The 23657-nt window shown below is 38.7% G+C and overlaps 1 protein-coding gene across 14 annotated transcripts in view; it reads right to left on the bottom strand.

Annotated features, from left to right (window-relative positions):
* Positions 1-23657, bottom strand: part of KLHL32 (kelch like family member 32) — a 243931-nt gene that overhangs the window by 93450 nt on the left and 126824 nt on the right. For 7 of the 14 annotated variants that reach the window (XM_032338998.1, XM_032339001.1, XM_032339002.1 and 4 more), the window contains one exon: positions 113-328. The exons of 2 other annotated variants lie outside the window; for them this stretch is intronic. In XM_032338998.1, coding sequence (XP_032194889.1) covers positions 113-328 — 216 coding nt within the window. Of the gene's footprint in view, positions 1-112; positions 329-20676; positions 20766-22648; positions 22730-23657 lie in introns of those variants that run through there. 5 more of the 14 variants (XM_032339000.1, XM_032339012.1, XM_032339008.1 and 2 more) reach the window with 4 other exon arrangements.

The following is a 23657-nucleotide window of genomic DNA, read 5'->3' on the forward strand; positions in this document are numbered from 1 at the left end:
CCTGAGGAGAACCGAACCAGACAAAATAGTTATCATTGTTCCTCAGCTGTTCAACTTTTAGCCATTCCGTGCCTTTTCCCTGCCAAAAGAAGACCCACACAGAGCGCCTTACCTGCCAGATCTGCGCTTCACTCAGGGAGGTCAGGCGGTCGCTCTTCAGAACCTCCTGGAGCAGACAATAAGGAAGCGTTAGAACGTCTTCTGGGCGACTCTTCAGGAGCTCAGAGAGATGTTTCACTAAGAAATCGATCACTGCCTTCTCCAGCAAAGTGAGGTTAAAGAGGTCAGCAAGTCTGTACAGATCCAAGTAATTAAAGCTATTTAATTCCTGGGTGCCAAAAAAATAAAAACGGGGGGAAAAAAAGATCTCTTAGAAATTAATCCAAGAAAGAGCAGGCAAGAAATTCAGACTGATTCACTAAGGTTTTATGACAGGAGTGGGGGAAATAGGACTCCACTGATAATGTGTAAAAAAAAAAAAAAAATCCTATAACTATGACTTTGGCAGAGAACTGCATGTTCTAGAATTCATCATTTCTCCTTACTTTGTCCTTCTTAAAACCCATATATTTAAAGACATCTTTTTTTTTTAAGAGTTTTAAATTTATTTTTATTTATGTAGAGGGAGGAAAAGAGAGCATGAGAGCACATGTGGGGGGAGGGGGAGAGGGAGGTAGAGAAGCAGACTCCCCACTGAGCAAGGAGCCCCATACTGAACTTGATCCCAGACTCTAGGATCATGACCTGAGCCGAAGGCAGACGCTTAACCAACTGAGCCACCCAAGTGCCCTAAAGACATCTTAATAAAGGGGCTGAAAGGAGTTTCTGGCTTCACTGACTGAAATGTTACTTTGCAAAAGACATTTTACCAATGAATAAAATTGATTTTTTTACCCTTTCTGTATTTCACAGCTCTCAGGCGAGAAGTTTGTTCAACCACAGAGAATGTGCGTGCAGGTAAAGTAGGAGTTGTGATTCGATGACACAAACTACAGAAATCAGATAGACCCCTCTTTTTTCCAAAACTTCAAATGAAGTATGTCTTCGAGTAAAAAGAACCCATCCTGACTTAATGAAATTAAAACAGATTTTTTACACATAAGGTCTCAGGAAATGAAGGAATCTCTCAGAAAAGATTCCTGTCTTGAATAATTCTATATTGAACCTACTTAAGATGAACAATTTATAATTATTCTTTATTTTTTGTTAGCCTCAAATGTTCAGACAACCAATGACAATACTTCCTTCTTATTCAAGGAGTTCCTGTAGCAATGCTCATTTTGGGGGGGTTTTCCCTGTCCCTACCACTTCTCAAGTTCATAGCTATGGCTCTAAAATAATGCCCCCTGAGAGCCATGACTCCCATGGAAACTTTCTTTAACTCTGCGAGAATCACAGCGGGCACACAGACTTGATGATAGCAAACTTATTTCAAATAGAATAAATGTCCTGTTTCCCCCCATTTTTAACTTGAAAATTTGAATATGTGAGCAGTATTTTCCACCAGCTTAAGGAATGCAGAATACCATCAGATAGCTATTTCACTGCACTGAGCTATTTAAGTAATTTTCAACACATTTCCCCTTTTCAAGTCATCCAGGAATATTAAGAACACTTTCTAAAATATTTATATTCTATTTGAGTGTTTTTGTTACCAGAATATTTGTAAGTTTAAAGGACTGCGTTCTAAATCTGTATCCAGCATGGTAGCCCCTAGCCTCAAGCGGCTCCTGAGCACTTAAAATATGGCTTGTCTGATTTGAGAGGTGCTCCAAGTGTTAAAGTACCCCAAAAGCCAGGAAGAAGAGAAACAGAATGTAAAATATCTCATTAATAATTTTATATTGATTATATGTTAAAATGATATTCTTCTGGATACAGTAGATTAACTATGTCATTATAATTAATTTCCCCTGTTTCTTTCTACTTTTTTTTTTAATGCAACTACTAAAAAAAATTTAGAATGACGTATGTGGCTCCCATTGTGTTTCTATAGGACAGTGCTGTTCTCCAGAATAAAATGTTAATAAAGGGGCGCCTGGGTGGCTCAGTGGGTTAAAGCCTCTGCCTTCAGCTCAGGTCATGATCCCAGGGTCATGGGATCGAGCCCCACATCGGGCTCTCTGCTCAGCGGGGAGCCTGCTTCCCCTCTCTCTCTGCCTCCCTCTCTGTCTACTTGTGATTTCTGTCTCAAATAGATAAAATCTTTTAAAAAAATGTTAATAAAGAAATTGTACAAAGAGCTCTTTGAGTAACAGCTGCATCATCATCATGGCTACCTGATCTTTTTTTTTTTTAACTTTAGATTCCATTTCTTAGGAGGGGAGATGACACTTTAATTATATTCTAACAGGAGTCAAGCCAGATGACTTCAGGAATCAGCATAAGATTCTGGCTCCTCATAGCTCTATTTGCCAACACAACTGAAAAGAAATAAACACTTAGCTTTAAAATGAAATTTACTACAGATGACCACTAAAATCCATTGCAAGAGTCCACACACTGCCGTTCAATCAATATATCCTGGCTTCCCATTCAGCAGATTTTACCAAAGGAATACTGAAGATTTTTAACTCTAGCACCAATTATTTCAATTAATGCTTAAATTGTTCTCCAAATCTTACATTTTAGGATTGGTAAATTTTATTCTGGGAGTAAAGAACATGTCACCCTTGTTTCCATAAAGGACTTTGGGACCAACTCCTAGGAATAAATGTTCTTTCTTGTCAGTGCATCTATGAAGCAAGTTTAACTGCTCAGAGTCCTGAATATAACTTTGGTGTCCCCGTAAATCACTCTGCAGGCCCCCAGAGGCATGCTGGGTGAGGTCAAGGTGGTGTCGGTACCTTTCAAATACCCCAGGCACATGTCCAAGGCATGGCTCAAGGTCCTGAGGCAGTGCCCAGCAGCACAGCAAGGAGATAACTTAGTATGTGCAGAAGCAGAAACAGCTAAGCTCAGCAAAGTTAAAGGTAGACAGGCGGAGACCAGCAAAAATGTTTTTATCTCCAGTTGTTCTCCTGCCAAGAAGTATGTGTAACTACAAATTTGGGAACAAATTACATAGAAGCAATCAAATATTCTTTATCAAGCATCTTTATTTCCTTCTAGAGAGATACTGGGTTTCTTCCAATTAGATGCCTTCAGATTAAAAGTAGGCTGGTTCAGAACTATGGAGAACCAGAGAATTAATCTACCTTAATTTTGCTTCTTTTCTGTTGCATTTCTTTTGAAGGTAGTCAATGAATGCCTGTTTCCCCAGTCCTGAAATGTTTTCATTTTCTAAGGGTCTAATTGTACATAACCCCCAAATGCAAACTAACAAATATTTCATATTAGTAGAGAACTAAGAAGCTAATTGGACAAGCGTCAGTGTCTGTCTGAACAGCAAAAGGGAAATGAACTGAGACATATATTCCTTTACAAGAGAAACATCACTTAAAAGTTTACTCCCTATCTTTACCTTTTCATTTCTCTACTCTTCTACTTAAAAACATAATTTCCCAGGCACCTGGGTGGCTCAGTCAGTTGGGGGTCTGATGCTTGGTTTGGGCTTGGGTCATGATCTCAGGGTCTTGAGACTGAGCCCCGAAATGGGTGTGGAGCCTGCTTAAGATTCTCGCTCCTCCTCTCCCTCCGCCCCTCCCTCCTCCCTAAAAATAAATAAAATAAAAAAAAAAAAACCCAACATAATTTCCCCCAAATCTCCAGTGCTTTCTATACATGTCACAGGTTTCCACTTCCTTTGCCATGCATACTTAGCTACTCAGTAGTTTAAACTGTATAAAGTAGAAAGATCAGGGAAAAAAGATAAACCATCTTCAGTGAGGTCATGATGCTACATCATGCATTACTCTTGTTGGCGCTTTATGAGCTTTAAGCAGTATCATCATTTCTTGTCCTTTTGGCTAAGACCTTGTGCAAGCAAAATAATACCAATAATGCTGCTTTTAGAGATTCTCATAATGTGATGTGGGGAGGTGGGAAGCAATGGTTAAATTACATTAAATGAAAAAAAAAAAAAATGGGGCACCTGGGTGGCTCAGTGGGTTAAAGCCTCTGCCTTCAGCTCAGGTCATGATCCCAGCATCCTGGGATCAAGCCCCGCATCAGGCTCTCTGCTCATCAGGGAGCCCACTTCCCTCTCTCTCTGCCCGCCTCTCTGCCTGCTGGTGGTCTCTGTCTGTCAAATAAGTAAATAAAATCTTTTAAAAAAAATTACATTAAATGCCCACCTACAATACTGTGCATGGAAGAAAATAATCACTGTCATAGAAACAGTGCCATTATGTTTCCAGTTATAAAAAGTAATAAATGTTTATTCCATAAATTCAGGAAAAGTATGGAAAAGAAAACAAAACCATTCATATATCACCATGCAGAGATAATCACTATTAATGTTTTCATATACATATTCTAGATCTTTTTTCAAAAAGTCTTTTTTATATCAGAAAAAAGGAAAGAATAATTGTATTAAGGGGCAGAAAAAAACCATCAGCAGACAGAGGCACTTGGAGGTAACCCACCCTGGTGAAGAGCAAAGGCGGTGCATACAATCAAGTCAACCTGGTTCAATTCCAACCCTAACACTTACCAGTGTCCATGACTTTGCTCAATCAGTGAACCTCCCATTGTTCCTCAGTTACAAAACAGAAATTTCAACCAGCTCACAGGGTTATCATGGGGATAATGAATAAAAAGCTCTTACCACGCACAACTTGACACATGAAAAGTAGACATCAGACTTGGTAGGCAAGGAGTAATAAAGTATATTTGAGCATTGCTGTTTGGCATCCACAAACCCTGATTCAACATTGATGCAAGGAGGTCAAAATGAAGAATGTGGTCCCCTTTAGATATAAAAGTAATAAATAACCTATACCATTAAGTCAGGGAAAAGAAGGATGGCCAAAACAAAAAAAAAGTACAGCTGAGTTGTAAACTGATCATATGTTAACGACTTCCTTTTCTGTACAAGCAGTCCATACCTCTCAGCTCTGAATTCATTTTCCCATCTACCTGTAAGAGGACATCCTCTCTTGGATATTCCACAGTATGGAATGGATAAAGATGTGGTTGGATGACCACAACCAACCATGCACATCAGGATCTCAAAACATGGCCCATATTCCTCCCTCATAACCAGTCATTCACCAAATCTTGTTTGCTCTTCCTCTTTAGCAGTTCTTACTCTGTTCCTCATCATCTCCTATCCAGATTTCCTAGAGCAGGGTCCTAAATTTCTACCTCCGGTATCAAATTTTCAAACCTCTCTTTTTATGAGAATCTGACCTTATTGATCATCTGTTAAAAACTCACAAGGCCTCCCTCAAGAAACAAGAAAAACCTCAAATAAACAATCTAATCTTACACCTAAAGAAGCTAAAAAATAAAAAAGCCCAAGGTTAGTAGAAGTAAGAAAATAATAAATATTGAAGCAGAAATAAATGAAATAGAGATGAAAAAAATTTAAAAAGATCGATGAAACCAGAAGCTGGTTATTTGTCAAGATAATTAATACTAACTAAACTATACTCAGATTCATCAAGAAAAAAAAAAGAGAAGACAAAATAAATGAGGAAGAAAAGAGATATAACAACTGACACCACAGAAATATAAAGAATTATAAGAGTCTATTACAAAAACTTATACACTAACAAGTTGGACAAACTAGAAAAAATGGATAAATTCCTGGAAACATATAATCTTTCAAAATTCAGTCAGGAAGTAATAGAAACTCTCAACACACCAATTACTAGTAAAGAAACTGAATTGGTAATCAATAACTCACAACAAACAAAAGTCTAGGACCAGACAGCTTCACAGAGAAATGCCACCAAACATTTATTTTTATATTTTTAATATTTTATTTACTTATTTGTCAGAGAGAGAGAAAACACAGGCACAGGCAGGGGGAGCAGCAGGCAGAGGAAGAAGCAGGCCCCCCATTGAGCAGGGAGCCTGATGCAGGAATTGATCCCAGGACACTGGGATCATGATCTGAGCCGAAAGCAGATACTCAAACATCTGAGCCAACCAGATGTTGGCCTCTACCAAATGTTTAAAGAAGAGTTATTATTACTTTCCTTAGACTGTTTCAAAAAATGAAAGAGGAAGGAAAGTTTCAAATATATTCTACAAGGCCAGCATTGTCCTGATACGAAAATTAAACAAAGGCACTACAAAAAAAAAAGAGAATTACAGGCCAATACCCCAGATGAACAAAAATGCAAAAATCTTCAATGAATATTAGCAATGCACATTCAACAATACGTTAAAAGGATCATTCACCACAATCAAGTGTGATTTATTCCTGGAATGCAAGGATGGTTCAATATCCACAACTCAATAAACATTATACACCACACATCAACAAAGGACAAAAATCATATGACCGTCTAATAGATAAAGAATAAGTATTTGACATAGTTTTACATTCATTCATTCATGATAAAAACTCAACAAAGTAGGTTTAGAGAGATCATACCTCAACATAATAAAGGCCATATATGATAAACCCACAGCTAACATCATATATGGTGGTGAAAAATTGAGAGTTTTCTTCTAAGATCAGGAACAAGAGAGGAATGTACAGTCTTTGCACTTTTATTCAACATAATACTGGAAGTTGTAGCCATGGCAACCAGAAAAGAAAAGTAAATAAAAGTCATCCAAATTGGTAATGGAGAACTCTGTCGCTGTATTTCCAGATAACATGATATCACACATAGAAAGCTTTAAAAATTCCACCAAAAAACTACTAAAGGTAACAAATGAAATCAGTGAAGTTGCAAAACACAAAATTAATATACAAAAATCAAATGTGTTTCTATGCACTAATAACAAAGTGGCAAAAGATCATTAAGAAAACAATTCAATTTACAATTGTACCAAAAAGAATAAAATACCCAGGAAAAACTTGACCAAGGAAGTGAGAGACCTGTACAACTATAAAACACTGATGAAAGAAATCAAAGACAACACCAACAAATGGAAAGACACTCCATGCTCAAGAAGTGGAAGAATTAATCTTGTTAAAATGCCCCTATTACGTAAAGCAATCTAACAGATGCAATGAAATCCCTACCAAATACCAATTGTGTTTTCCACAGAACTAGAACAAATAATACTAAAATTTATACAGAACTACAAAGGACTTCAAAAAGCAAAAGCAATCTTAAGAACAAAGCTGGAGGTATCACAAGTCCAGATTTCAGGATATACTACACAAACCTATAGCAATCAAAACAGGATAGTACTGGCACAAAAACAGACACATAGAACACTTATACAGAATAAAGAGCTCTAAAATAAACTCACACTTATACAATGAATTGATCTATGACAAAGGAGGCAAGAATATACAATGGGGAAAAGACAGTGTCTTCTATAAATACTGTTGGGAAAACTGGACAGCTACATGCAAAAGAATGAAACTGAAATACTTTCTTACACCATACACAGAAGAAAACTCAAAATGGATTAAAGGTCCAAATCAGAGACATGAAAGCATAAAACTCCTAAAAAGAAAACACAGACATTGAAAAACATAGACAAAGAAAAACGTCTGATAATTGACTTCAGCAATATTTTTCTAGATATGTCTTCTTAGGCAAAGGAAACAGAAGAACAAATAAACTGTTGGGATTATGCCAAAATAAAACGACTTCTCATAGTAAAGGAAACCATCAACAAAATGAGAAGGTAACCCACTGAGAGAAGATATGTGCAAACAATATATGCGATAAGGGGTTAATATCCGAAATATATAAAGAACTTATACAAATGAAAACAAACAAAACCCCTAATAATCTGATTTAAAAATGGGCAGAAGACCTGAAGAGACATTTTCCCAAAAAAGACACACAGATGGCCAACAGTCACAAGAAAAGATGCTCAACATCTTTTCTTCACAACATCACTAGTCTTCTGGAAAAATGCAAATCAAAACCATTATGATACATCACCGCACAGCAGTTAGAATGGCTACTATCAAAAAGACGAGAAATAACAAGTATTGGCAAGAATGTGGAGAAAAGGGAACACTCGTGCACAGCTGGTGGGAGTGCAAATTGGCGCAACCACTGTGGAAAACAGTATGGAGGTTCTTCAAAAAATTAAAAATAGCAATGCCAGGTGCCTCGTTAGCGCAGTAGGTAGGGTGTCAGTCTCATAAAAATAGCAATGCCATATGATCCAGTAATCCCACTACTGGGTATTTATTTGCCTCTCCTCAAAAAGCCCAGAAGTGGGGCACCTCAGTGGCTTGGTGGGTTAAAGCCTCTGCCTTTGGCTCAGGTCATGATCCCAGGGTCCTGGGATCAAGCCCCGCATCAGGCTCTCTGCTCAGTGGGGAGCCTGCTTCCTCCTCTCTCTCTCTCTCTGCCTGCCTCTCTGCCTACTTGTAATCTCTGTCAAATAAATAAATAAAATCTTTAAAAAAAACCCAGAGGATATTAATTTTAAAAGATATATACATCCTTATGTTTACTGCAGCATTATTTACAATATCCAAAATACGGAAACAATCATGAATAGACAAAGAAGATGGGTACACACACACACAGAAATATTACTTAGCCATAAAAAAAAAAATGAGATCTTGCCATTTGCAGCACCTTGAATGACCTAGAGGGTGTTATGCTGAGTGAAACAAGTCCAATAAAGACAAATATCATATGATTTCACTTCTGTGTGGAATCTAAAGCCAAAACAAATGACTAAGCAAACAAAAAGCAGAAACAGACCCATAAATACAGAGAATAATCTGATGCTTGCCAGAGCAAAGAGGGTTAAGAGGATGAGCAAAATGGGTGAAGGGGACTGGAGGATACAGAATGAGTCAGTCACAGAGATAAAATAGACGGCATCGGGAATAGTCAATGGTATTGGAACAGTGTTTATGGGGAGAGATGGTGGCTACAACTGTGATAAGCATAGCACACCACAGACCTGCTGAATCAGAATGTTGTACACCTGAAACTAATTTAACACCACATGCCAACTATACTTCAATTAAAAAAAAAAAGAGAGAGAGAAACCACTAATGAGTTCCCATTTGCTTATGGTTAAATGTTGAAACTCAGTAACACTGTGTGGCCTCCCGTGATCTACACCCTGATCATTTTCTCAGCCTGAAGGGTAATAATCCCACCCACTCTGGCTTGGCTTCAGCCATTTCTATGGGCTACATATTCTCATCACGTACCAGGACTACATCAGGCATTGGCAATATAATGATAAGGAAAAATAGGCAAGTTCCAGTCCTCACAGAGTACATACTCTGTTGGAAGAGCAAGCCGTTGATCAAAATGTATTACAAATAAATGACAAATTATAATTGAGGTAAAGGCTACAAAGGGAAGAATATGGAGCTGAAAATGGGTGATTTGATATGGAGTGGAGAGTTAGTAAAGGCTTTTCTGAGAAGCCACATGGAGCTGATAGCTAAAAGAAGAGCGGATGTTGGCAAAGGGTAGGGTAGGGAAGTGAATTAACTATATTTTCTTATTTTCTGTATTCCTGATGCTCTGTCGTTTGGGGTGCCCTGCCCCTCCCAGGACTAGCCAGTTTCTGAACAGAGGAAGCAATATATGCAGAATTCCTACAGATGAAAGATCATGTTTCCATTGTTCTGTGTGAGCATCCTATCTCAGTTAGCACACTCCCCTTCCTCTCGCTGTTACCCTCCATCACATTACTCCATTTGATTTTGGTACTCATCACTATCTGCAAATCTTCTGCATTTATTTGCCTAATGCTTAGTTACAATGTATTCGTCCCCCAAGCCCCAAGAAGTATGTTCCATGGGAGGAAGGAACTATTTTATTCACTGGTTTATCCCTGCTGCCTAAAACAGTGCTAGGCACATGGTAGGGTGGTTCAACACACACTTGCTTGATGAATGAACCCATTTCATTTTTTTCAGCTTCCCTGATTCAGGCTAAACTTCCTTCTTTGTGCCTCCATCCCGCCCTCTGCAGATTTCTAACAACACTCCACTCTAAATGCCCTTGGATTAGAGATCAGCCTCCCTCTGCGAAATCTAAGCTCTCGGGGCCAAGGACTGCATTGTGGCCCTGATCTCTAGCAGGGAGCAGGTCCTGAACGCACATGAAACAGTGTCCATGAGCTTTTTCTCTTTACCTAAATTTAAGCAAAACAGAACAGGCCATGTCTTTCTAACATGGCTATCCAATTCTGAACATCATTCAAATCAGCCCATTTTTCATACCTCATTGGCCTCCCTAACTTCCCTTCTGTTTCTGCCTTTCCTACACATACACACAAAGGCAAAGCCAATGGTCATTCAGTTTTCCAAGTGGAAAAACGGGTCATATCATGACTGAAGTTGAAAGTGTTAATGGATGAGTGCAATGTACCAGCTCTGCTGTGGGGAGAAAAAAAAATCAATCAATCTATCTATCTATCTATCTATCTATATATATATATATCAATCCACCCAAAATTTCATTTTTAGTCCAAGAGAGAATTATTTCCTCCATCAATTGGCTATTCAGATCAAAGAACCTTTGCAAATGATACTTTGTCCTAATTATGAGACTGTCACCATTCTCTGACATTCTATAACTTCAAAATCCAAGCACCCAGGTAGAGGCAGTGATTTTGAATGGAAATTATAACTCAGCAACAAGAAACTCTCTTGAGTAAAAGGACAATCTTTTTTATTTTTCTAAAAACGTTTCATTTCTGTCACACTGCTTCTCACTTGAAATTTAGCTTCTATTCAGAATTATGGTGCATACATTGTTGTTCTTTGGGGAATCTTTTTGAATAGTATTTATTTTCCTTTGGTTTAGGGCTATTTGGCTTCTCTCTTTTCTTCTATTTGTTTCTTATACTGTGGATGACAAGTTAAATAACAGAAGAAGAGCCATAAAATGTGTCCCCAATACTACACTAGCTATAGAATAAACACTAGCGTTTCAAGTGCAGTAATTCTTAAACCTTATATATTCCCCAAATTCACTCTTTCTGTGTGGTCCAGCCCCCTAATTAAGTCACGAAAGTGGTTATTCCCCAGATTAACTACTGAAGGTAGTAGGGAAAAGAAGGTATGAAAAAGACAAATACTGTTTTATTTGGAGGTATATTCAAACGTGATTGCATTTTTGAGGCAAATTATTAGGTGGTGAGGACATGCATGGGAGGCAACAGGACAGTCTGGGGTCTGTGGGTAGACTTGTGGCCCTTCCACCACTCTTCCCAGGCCAGGGGCGTAGCAAGAGAATGATGAATGTCAGCCTTTCTGATGTCCCCTGGTGGGGTTCTTCTCATCTGTAGCATAGACATTGGCTGTTGTATAGCTATCTCAAATAAGCAAATACTAATAATTAGTGACCAATGTTCACATAAGATTTCTTTTATTTTAAAATTCCGAGCAGACTGAAGCCTATCGCTGAGGTCCCTTGCATTCAAGGGAGAGAAATGTGTATGCAGCCTTACAGTTGGGGTCTGCGTATTCACTGAACATAACCCACAGCCCAGCTTATGTATGTCACAGCCAAGAGACGTGTCTTGATGTGTGCCAGCTGTGGCACAAGTTGCTAATCAATCATGCATATTTCTAATATACAGTCTATCTTTGTTTTAGCCACAACCATGCATCTCCTACCCTGTCAGTAACCTCTTGCCCATCTAGCTCTGCAGTGTAATCACAACCCTGGCCCAGGAATGATACAGAACACAGAAAGTATCTGTCATCTCGTGATTGCATCTACTGCAAACTAGCCCCAACATCTCCCCCACAAATATTCTTTCCCAAATCTAGGAGTCCTTGTTAAAATGATCAGATTTGGAAATCTGATGGATAGGTTCTGACTTAATACTAAGGATACCCATGCAAAACATGGCCTTACTACCACGGATGCCTCTTGTTGCCTCATCAGGTTCCGAGTATGTCACTGACTTGTGAAATAAAAATAAACATCAGCAACCTGTACAGCTTGACTTGTGTTCCAGATAATAAAAAACTTCTCTCAAAATAAAATCACAGATTGTAACTGAAAAATATTTGTTGGGTTATGGATTTTAAAAAGCAAGTCATTTTTTTAAAAGCATATCCATTTCTTCAAATGCAAAGAGGAAATGACAGTTTTTTATAGGCTAAAATAAAAGTAATGCCATTTTGATTTCCTAAATTTCTCCCTCCAAAATGACCAAATTGAACAAGATTTCAGATTTTTCTCGGTAATAACATTCAACAGACTTGACTATTTGAACAATGCTGTGTTTCATTATTAAAGCTGTGATCTTTCATATCCAATTATCAACGCCCTTCAGTTATACCCTCCTTCAAAACATCACCTAAATTACCACACGACATTACTATAGATAAAGATGATCAGGAGACATAGCAGTTTCTAGGACCATCATGTAATAGCATACTTGAAACGTGAAGTTCTATTATAAATGTTGACTTCACATCATATTTTGAGAATCCCTGAAATGAAAAGTCACCCTTCTTATGGAAGTTAAGAATTAAAAAAAAAAAAATTACTCCTAAATCTAACCCAAACAGCTTGATATACCCATTCTGCATATAAAACTAGTATGGTTTGATTTTTAGCAATATTAACTACAACTTAAATTAAAGCATTATGTTGGCTTCTTATAGGGACCAAGTACCAGGTCAGATATAATAAATATGAAGCCCTTTGTCACTGGCTGAATCCTAATGCTTCCTGCTTCAAGTCTCCTGTGATATACCAACTACCTTGTCTCTAAGCTACTCATGCACATATCTTTGAATCACTAAAAACATTTCTAGTAAACTAGTAAAAATAGGTTTGCATCTTACAATTTTTATATCCTGTACAATGCCAATCATAATGTCTTTATCACATATTGTAACTGAAAAATATTTGTTGGATTGTGGATTTTAAGAAGCAAGCCATTCTTTTAAAAGCACATCCATTTCTTTAAATGGAAAGAGGAAATGACAGTTTTTTATAGATATAATTCTACTGTCGGGTAAATAAACAGATCTCCTATAATTAAGAAAGGTGCTCTCAAATATTTGATCTAAGCATAAGTAATTCTCTCCTGATGCAAAGTACATATCAGGTTTTTCATATAACTGATAAATATGGTGGAAAGCCCACTTAGGATGCCACAGGAATCAGGCCCAGCTTCTACAGTGAATCTTGGGTCTTCTGACTCCTCACATCTCGGTGTTTCTGTGTTTTGTTTTTTCCCCTCCCAGAATGTTGAATAGCAACCTTATCTCTCTTGGCATTTAGTGATAACCAGAAATATTCAAATGTCCAGCTGTTTGCCAAACATATATTGTTTGTGAAGCATTCGAAGACTCTTTGATTCAACAGACTTTAGAAAGCTTGTAAGAAAAGGGAAGTTCTGTATTATATGTACTTTTCCCCTTCTGAGGCAGGAAGGTGCAGAGGGGAGGGACAGCCAAGATCAGATTCTACTTCCTAAGGAAGCCATCAAGCCAGCCCATTCTAGATGGAAGGACTGGCCCCGCTTCTTACTTCTAATCACAGAAGCTACTTGTATCCTTTGTTTAACCCTTTGCCAGTAGTTACCTACTTTTCTCCCCAGCTGTGCATAAAGGTACAGGCTTGTGTCTGTACTGTAGATCTTCCTCTCAGTCTTTACAGCTACTTCATTCTGATTGATGGATAGTGGGTAGGTAAGAATGTCAGACCTTTAAAAATTCAACTCCTATTGCTTTCATTTCTTAGTTTACAACAAAACATACATTCTTCTGCTCCTTAAAATATTTATATTTTAATATTTTATTAAATAGTGAATACATTTATGAAGCATTTTAATATTTAAATAATTAAGACTTTTAGAAAAGATTCTATTTATTTCTTTGAGAGAGAGTGGGAGAACGCCAGCAGCAGGGGAGCAGTGGACGGAGAGGGAGAAGCAGGCTTCTTGCTGAGCAGGGAGTCCAGGGCGGGGCTCGATCCCAGGACCCTGGACATGACCTAAGCCAAAGGCAGATGCTTAATCGACTGAGTCACTCAGGCACCCTTAATTAAAGTATTTTTAAAGTACATTCCTAGAGTGCTGGCCACACTGGAGATGAATGTGGCAGCCACGCTGGAAATAAATACAGCAGCCCGAAGAGCGGGAGAAAATTTATCGCCTAAAATTTCACAATCATATGTTATTTTTAGGCTGTTCTTCAAGATCAGGTGTTTTCCCATCTTACTCTTGATGACTCAGAAAAATGATAAGCTCAGTTGGTTGTGCGTATATATTTGGGTTTATAAGTTTTATCTTTTCCCTGCCTTTTTCAGTAGGTCTCCAGTTGTGGTGACCAGGAACGGGCTGCATCCTCAGTTTCGAGGTGTGGGGAAAAGCATGTGATCTGAGCCTGACCCATCTGGATGGCCTCAGCCAACGGCTAACCGGAGTCTAATTTTCTCAACTAAAAAAGGGGCAAAAGGGATCTGTGGTAAGGATTCCCAAAAGTACATGTAAAGTGTCTTCCACGTAGGTGCTCAGCATACAGTAGCTCTCATTTTATTACTGTACTCTTTTTAAAATGCTGTTAACAGTGCTTAAACTACAGCTTTGCATATTCCATGAATTTCATTCACTGACTGGGTGAATGGAAGAAAACACCTGAATGTCAAATGTGGTCTCAATTTTTCTTCAATTATCAGCAAAAACCATAGCGGTCATATAAAATCATTCATTTCTTTTGTATTTAAGAAAGACTTCACCAGAGATAAAGGAGAACAGGCTGAGACATTATACTGGACTATCACCAAATATGTGTTACCAAAACATGCCCTGGTTCCCATGCTCTATATTACACATAGCTGAAAGGCACATTAGAAATCTAAGGATGGAAGAGCTACATTTCTTTATGACCTTCTTTGAAAGATAAACTCCTTGGGGAAATACAATTTATTCAGATTATCAAGACCCTGCTGTGCAAATCTACAGTCTGGGAGCACACTATGGAGATCAAAAAATATTTACTTTATTCTGTTGGGTATAAAAGCTTTTAATGAATGCATAATTAAGGCAAAAAAGTGTATACAGCTTTAGAAATTCCACTGCTGAGCCAGGCCATTAATATCCAAGGCACCATACCCAGTTGTGATTCCACCTGTTTCCTATTTGGATTACAACCTAGTTATAAATCAAGGTATTACGTGACTACAGGACCTGGTGCTGTAGAAAAGGACGACACTCCAGGAGTCGAGGAAGCAGCATGAAAGGCTTTGTGGTGATGTGTGGGAAAGGGGTGGCCCTTTGGAACATGTTGAAACAAACAACCAAATAAACAAAACCCAAACATTTTAATAGCCTTGGGATGAGTGATATAGGGAAAATATTAGCATGTACATCGTGTATGCAAGGGGATCTGTGAGTTTTTTCTATGATATTTTACATCAGGTTCGATGGGGTAAAGTTAACTTTTATGAGAGAAAAAAATGAGTAATTCATTGACAATGCAGCCCAGATTATTTGTGGATATGGTAAAATACAGTAAAGGCAGATGTTTTTATCTTGTATGTCTTATTTTTCTCTCTGCTTAAATATACAGAGAGATAGAAGTATATTTGTACATAAACATACAAATATATCTGGGCAACCATATATCCTTATATTTATATAAATATGTTTATGATATATTCTGATTCAACTAAAACAAAATATTAGCAGCAATTGAACAAGCTACAAGGGGAAAAAACCTCAACGTGCTCTAATTCTTGGAGTCTTTGAAGGCCTATTTAAATATATTTGTGGTGTATAACAGAGGAATTCCACAATTAGGTTACTAATACATTTTCATAATCAGCTGTATGCATAATATCCAAGGCTCATGAATAATTTTATATTGTTCTTGGGAAAGTCTGTAGTAAGCTGGAAATCCATGAAGGAAGCACAGAGACATGGCCACGTCAACAACCAATAATTCTAGTCCCCGTCACAATGAGCTACAAAATGCTATTGCAAAGTTTCCTAAAGCTGGCTCAGCACATTAAGCAATTACCATTGAATTATGAACCAGAGAGGAACTTAATGTACACATACTTTTCTTTCTTTAATTGAAAATAGTCTATCTGGGCAAGTAGAGCTTTAAAAAGAAAATTTCAGTAACTATCAACTATTTTTTTTTTTTTTGAAGAACAGCATAGAAGTAATTATGATCTATTTCCTTACTTAGCTCTGGTGCACAAAATCAGAGTGGTGAAAGTTAGCTCAATTCTGCAGACTTTTGATAATCTGCCAGTTATCCACACAGACTGTCTTTGTCATTATTATCTATAAAAATAGACTGGTGGGTTTTTTAATTGTTTGTTTCCAATCTGCATTGTTCTGACTTTTTAAATTTTGGATGCCGTGAAGGATACATAATATTGATATTTTTATAAGTACAAACTAGAACCAGTTTGCATTTATTTGAACATGATGATGCTTCTGGAAGTCCAAAGAGCAGCGGTTTATGGGGCATATAACTAATGTGACAGGATATGGCAAGAGCATCTCAAGCAGTGGTTCTCAAACTGTGGTCCCAGACCAGTAACACCACATTCAGTTGGGAACTTGTTAGAACACAGATTCGCAGTTTCCTTGCCAGACCTCACGAATCAGAAACTCTGGCAGTGGGGCCAGGAGTCCCTCTGGTGGTGGGGCTGTTTTAACCAGCCGTTCAGGGGATCCCACATGTGGTCAAATTTAGGAACCACTAATACATACTGTGCATTTGAGCATTTGAGTAAAGAAAGGGACGACTCTACAAATGTAGTAACTCCTACATATATAGGCATGTATGTATGCAATATGTAGGTAAGTCTATTCTTGCAGCAGAACTAATTCCTAGTCCTTCATCCCAGCCTTGGAAGTGAGTAAACATGATACTGAAGGCACAGGGCTGATGCCGAGTACCTGGAGCTGAATTAATGATAGAGACAAGCAATCGTCTTTCCAGGAGCTGAGCACATATCCCTTAATGTGAGAAAAGGCCAGAAACCTGCTCTAAAGGACATTTGTGGCTAAAGAATGGGAAAGGAGTGAGGGAGAAGTTTAGGAAGGAAAGACAGCAGGACGGAGGTGGACATGTGAGTAGCAGTCTCCTAGGAAGGAAAAGATCACATTTTCCTTCTTTTAAACAAATGCACTGCTTTCATCTTCATTCGTCAGGAGATCTCAGGACATCACGCAACTACATTATACAATGTTCCTATCATGGGGAACTTTCATGGCACACATAGAAGGATTGCAAACAAACACGGGTTTTTAAGCAGCTACTATGCATTAAGCTAGAAATGAAGGATTTTTTTTTCCATTTCTTTCTTGGATTCTGTATATGAGAAAGGGGCAAGGTGTTTTATTTACAGGAAGGGCAGGAGAAACAATAAAACAAAACTGCCTAGATACAAAGCGTTAATACCAATGTAATATGTTGCTTTGAAAAGCATTATTTTTACTATTTATTGAAGTACAATTTCAGTGTGTTGTTTTCACAATTCAGAGGCAGAGAGAGAGCTGATGTTCCATTTAAATTATTTGCAAATTTTTTTTTCCCCTAAGACAAGGCATGCCCTTTTACAAAATCAAAGAGAAGTGGCTGAAAGAAAAAAAAAATACCTTTTACAGAATGGTGCTTATTTTCAAAATTTTCAGGAATAGACTCGTCCAATATGTTGTCAATTGAAGGTAGGTAGTAAAGTTGTGACATTTCCAGGAATGAAGGAAGACAAGAGTGAGGGAAACAGGTAAGAAAATAATGGTAGAACTAATAGAGGAATTCACAAGTGATCATTCCATTCTTTGGAAACCAGCTCATTCTGGTTTCTAGTGTACCTACTGCAGGTAGGATACTTCATATGCATTATCTCACTGAATCCTCCACATGCCAAGAGGTAGATTATATACTGATACTGTATCTATATTTTACAGATGAGGACTGGGGGCAAAACAGTTAAGCAGTTTTCCCAAGGTCACATAACTCTGGGACATGAACTTCTATCATGGGGAGATAGATAAGTAAATCAACACGAACATTATGGTGTGATCAGCACCCCAGAGGACTACTCATAATGAATGAAGAGGAGAGAAATTTGACTCCAGCTAGGTGGACTGACCAGGCAACTCTGGAAGAGGAGATAACATATGAGCAAAGTACTTAAAGAGGAATTCATAAGGTGACAAAACGAAGGAAGAATAATCCATGGAGAAAGACGCTTCATTCAAAGAGTTTAAGGTACAGAGAAATGCATGAAGTTCATAATGACGGTGGCATTGCTCATGGGTGGTAAATTGTTTGAAACAAACAAACAAAAAGCCTAAAGAGATAGGAAGTTTCATAATAAAGATGGGACCCGTGTGTCGGATTAGGGGGAATGAACATTATCCCGAGGCTGTGATGAACCACGGACTACGGAATGATTTTAGACATGACTGCGACGTAATCAGGTTATTATTATTATTTTTACAAATCAACCAGAATTTTTAAAAGTTATTTTTACATGTCAATCAAACAGAATTTTGAGTGTGGCAAGAGTAAAGGCAGGTTCATTGAGTAGGAGGAAGATTCTTTAGTCCAGGAGATAATGAAAGTTCAAACTAAGATAGTAATAGCAGTAAAAGGAATGGAGAGAATGAGAGGGATTTAAAATTAAGGGGTTTCACACAAAACCCTGTACACAAGTGTTCATAGCAGCTTTATTCGTAACGGCCTAAACTTGGAAGCAACCAAGAAGTCTTTCAGTAGGTGAGAGGATAAATAAAGTGAGGTACATCCCGGTAATGTAATATTATTCAGTGCTACAAAGAAATGAGCTGTTAGGGTTCCTGGGTGGCTCAGTCAGTCAAGCATTAGACTCCTGGTTTCTGCTGAGGTCATGATCTCAGGCTCCTAAGATCAAGCCCCATGGTGGGCTCCACACACAGTGCAGAGTCTGCTTTCGATTCTCTTCTCCCCTAAGTCCTCCCCTTCTGTGTCTCCCCACCCCCACTCCTTGCACTCCCTCTCTCAAATAAATAAATAAATATCTTGGGGGGAAAAAGAAAGAAATGAGCTATCAAGTCATGAAAAGACACAGAAGATATTTAAATACATATCAGTAAGCCAAAGGAGCCAATCTGAAAAGGCTACATTCTGTATGATTCCACCTACACAATATTCTGGAAAAGACCAAACTATACAGAGAGTGAAAAGATCAGTGGTTGCCAGGTTGAGGTGGGGAAGGGAGGGATGAATAAGCAAAGCACTGAAAAATTTTAGGGCAGTAAGACTACTCTGCGTGATACTATAATGGCAGATACATTTCAGTATACATGTGTCCAAACCCATAAAATGGACAACAGCAAGAGTGAACCATATAATGTAAATGGTGAGCTCTGAGTGAGAATGACATATCCATGTAGGTTCATCGACAGTAGGGAATGTGCCACTTTGGTGGAGGAGGCTGATAATGAGGGCAGTTACGCCTATGTGGGGGCAGAGATATTAATACAAAATGTCTGTATCTTCTTCTCAATTTTGTTGCAAACCTAAAACTACTCTAAAAAAGTGTGTTTAAGAAAATTAAAGAGGTAGATTTGAAAGGTCTTGGTGACAGCATATGTACGGCACAAGGAGATGAATGATTTTAGGATGACTCCTGGTTTCTGATTTGAGTTCATACTCAAAAATTTCATGTGCCCTGGGATACCCAAGAGGAAATGCTGATTACACAGTTAGCTTTAAAATGATAGAACATGCTGTTCTTGGGTACCGTAAGAATAGAACACATTAGGGATACAAGAAAGAGAAAGAACAAGACTCTCTTGGAAACCTATTGAGTAACCAGGAGACAGGGATCCAGCTTGGGTTTTAGGGAAATAAATTGTTTTGTGGACCACAAAAGTAACTTAGATTTGTACAGCAAAGTATTGATTATCATTAGATCATAGGCAAGGGGCACAGCGGAGCTGTTGCAGGAATGCTGCAGAAAGATGATCCAGACCTGATGACAGGTCCCTAACAAAGAGGAGGAGGAGGAGCAGGTGTGTGAAACAGGGTACAGATGAATATGAAGCGCATTTTGGGAGGCCACGTGCAAATGCTGGCTGAGCACAGGGGTCTGGCGCTTGGGAGAGGAGATTGCAATAAAGTAGCCAGCCCTCCGCCTGTGGATGAAAGAGCGCGCTGTAAGCAAAGCGTGCCAGCGTGGAGCCGAGGGAGAGAGCCTGGAGGGAGAGTCAAGGAGCTGCTCAAAGCAGAGCTTATATAGGATCTGAATGAAAAGCATTAGGAGAGAGTCTTGAGAAAAGAAAACTGTAGCAGAGAGTGGAGCTCCCAGTGTGGAAATGTTGGAGAGCAGTCACATTAGGACACCATGAGGGGCCCACTGTGTTTGATAATTAGGCGGCTTTGGGACCTTTGTTGGACAGCTGTGGAGGAGTAATGAGGCAGAGGGCCGAGTTCAATAGGACTGAAGAATGAATGGGAGATAAGGAAGTACAGGCACTGATCGCGGTTTGGTAGTGAATGGAAGAGGGTTGCGATACGGAGAGAGGAAGAGAAGTTTGTCCCATCTTATTGATCCTATTTTTAAAAAACGAAAGGAAGGAGCCAGTGCAGAAGGGGACACTGAAACCATAGGAAACACAGAAGGCACCTGATGGAGTACGGAGCAGAAGGGCTGCTTAACCTTAGAGAAAAGGCCAGACACTTAACTCTGGGTAGTAAGATCTGCAGCGGGCTGGTGCGTGGGAGGATGAGTATCTCAAACGAAACCCAGATGTTCTTGTAATGGCCCTAATTTCTAAGTATTAAAAATAGAATTAAATGAGATTGATATTTGTTTGCTTGGTGTATTGATTCAGAACTCTGGCATTAATAAAACATTGGAAACACTTTACTTTTGAGAAAAATATGCTGGAAGTAATTTCATTTTATTTATTTTTTAAAAGATTTTATTTATTTATTTGAGAGAAAGAGCACGAGAGCAGGGGCAGAGGGAGAAGGAGGCTCCCTGGGAGCCTGATGCAGGGCTCAGTCCCAGGACACTGGCCCAGCTGGCAATGGTTCACTTAGAATAAAAATTAGTAGCATTAGAAAAAGCCTTCAAGACAATCTTTTTTCTCATTAAAAACTTACAAACAAGGATGACAGAGTCAACTTCAGATTATCCACATAATAAATTAAAATGCCAAAATGACTTCCCCGGCCCCCCAGCATGCCTCTAGGCTGTTACCACTAACCTCCTTTGGAATGGACTTAGGGAATAAAAGTGAACCTAATAGTATATGAAAAAATTAACTGGGCTTCTAAAATGCTACTAAAGGATCTCATGATATATATTAGAGCCGAATATGAATGATATTTGGCAAATACGATATTCTGTGCCAGATAGCAAACACTCTTGATTAGAACAAATAATCAGTAGTTAGCTATAATTAACTAGGACTGATACATTTCCATCCTTTCTGATCATTTTCACTGATTAAAAAAACATCCAGAAGATGAAGCCATTTGTAATATTTTTTTTCCAGACTTTGTACTCTTTCTCCAAATACAAGAGTATTAGCTCCGGTGAACTATGGAGCAGCATGCAGTTGGTGTATTTGATAGGGGCATATTAAATATATATGTTGATACAATCATCTGTCTTATCTAATGTGGAAAAAAATAGCTCAGTGTTAGAGAAAAATGAGCGTGAGATCTAACTTCTTCTCAACCTTGAAGACAAATTATTCTATTCAGCACACCCACTGTATATTATATATTTAGAAGATACTGTTAATTTAGTAATTAAAATTATAATAATACATTGTTTGGAAGAGATAACCTTCTAAAAGTCATTGTAGTATTACTTTAGTTTAAAAATGACAACCTTATTATACTACTGCAAAATATGCAAGATCCTCAGTGCCAAATGCAATCCCCACAGAAAATGTATTCCATGTATTGAATGAGTAATGTATTCAATGAGTAAAACTAATGAAAGACTGACTTAGTGGGGCACCTGGGTGGCTCAGTGGGTTAAAGCCTCTGCCTTTGGCTCAGGTCCTGGGATCTCAGGATTCTAGGATCGAGCCCTGCATCAGGCTCTCTGCACAGCAGGAAGCCTGCTTCCTCCACACTCTCTCTCTCCGCCTGCCTCTCTGCCTACTTGTGATCTCAGTCTGTCAAATAAATAAATAAAATCTTATAAAAAAAAAAAGGACCGACTTAGTAACATATTTTCCTCTCATAACACAAAATTTCAATATTAAACAAGTAGGACAAAATTACTGAACGGAGGCACATTCATTCCCTCGATACATACTGTGGTTCACTGAAAAATGTGTCCCTCCCAAATTCCTGCGTTGAAACTCTTAAGTCTCCGCGTGCTGGTATTTGGAGATATGGCCTTTGGGAGGTAATTAGGAGGTAATTCAGAAGAGTGAATGAGGGTGGGGCGCACGGGACAGCATTATCCTTCTGTGTAGAGACGCCAGAGAGCCTGCGATCTGTGTACCAGGCAAGGACGCAGGAAGGAGGTCGTCCGCCAGCCAGGAGGAAGGCTCTCACCAGAACCCAACCACGCTGCCCCCTGACTTGGGACTTCCAGTGACCAGAACTATGAGAAATAAATGTCTGTTGCCTAAACCACCCAGCCTGGGCCATTTCGGTAGGGCCACCCAAGCTGACAAATATACATACTGGGCTCAGGTGATGATAAAGGAAGGAATACAGGGACGGAGTCAGGCCTGGTAGCTGCCTTCGAGAACCCGGCCGTCAACTGAGGTCAGGAAGACCTTCTCCAACCACAGGCACCCATGAGGAAATTGATGCAAAAGCAGCAGTTGAATACTTGCAGCTTCTGTGAAGCTATTTCAAGGATCCAGTGTTCCTCAAAATTGGAAGCAGAAAAAATATATTCTTGGGAAAAGAACAGGAAAATCGCCATTCATTAAAAAAAAGGAACAAAATATCCAGAATTCTTCCTAATACCCTCATGAGAGAATAACATTCTTTAAACCTTTGTACCTTCACTGAAGAGAGAAAAATGACTAATTCTCACGGTAGCCCATTTAGTGTAAGACTAAATGAAGACAAGGGATGACTAATAAGCATCAGTCACAGAGGAGGGAGATTGAGGGCGGGAAGCTGCGGGCTCCCTCCCGCTCCTGTACGTTCTTGGCTTCCGAATGATTAATAGTAAGAATTTGGGCTTTGCTTTACTAGATGATACAAATGTGCACACTGTAAGCAGAACGATGCCTTCGATCTGGTGATGATCTTTTACACTTATAAAAGCAGGAAATAAAACAAATGAAAAAAATAATAAAACAAATGCTCCCCTGTTTTCCTTGCGGTGATAAAACGCTCTACCTAGAGCGCGCATGTCCCTTCCCTCTCCCATCCGGGCAGCACGTCTCCTCTTTCAGGTCACGTCTTTCGCATAAAAGTGCTAAACTAATGCCGCTTAATGACAAATTAATGTCCATGAATAAAAAATACACCTCTAATAGCATAGAGTAATTTGCCATTACAATATCATCATTGGACATGCCCCTGGTTTAATACGATGTATTTAATTCATAACCTAATGAGTGATATATAAAAAGAGGGAGATGAACCCTGCAATTACATTTATGTGAGTCTGTCACCTTATTTGTAAAACCTTAGAGTCATTTACATTCAAATTAGAACAAATGAGTGATTTCAC

The sequence above is a fragment of the Mustela erminea genome, chromosome 4 (genome assembly GCF_009829155.1).
Source record: "Mustela erminea isolate mMusErm1 chromosome 4, mMusErm1.Pri, whole genome shotgun sequence".
NCBI lineage: Eukaryota > Metazoa > Chordata > Mammalia > Carnivora > Mustelidae > Mustela > Mustela erminea.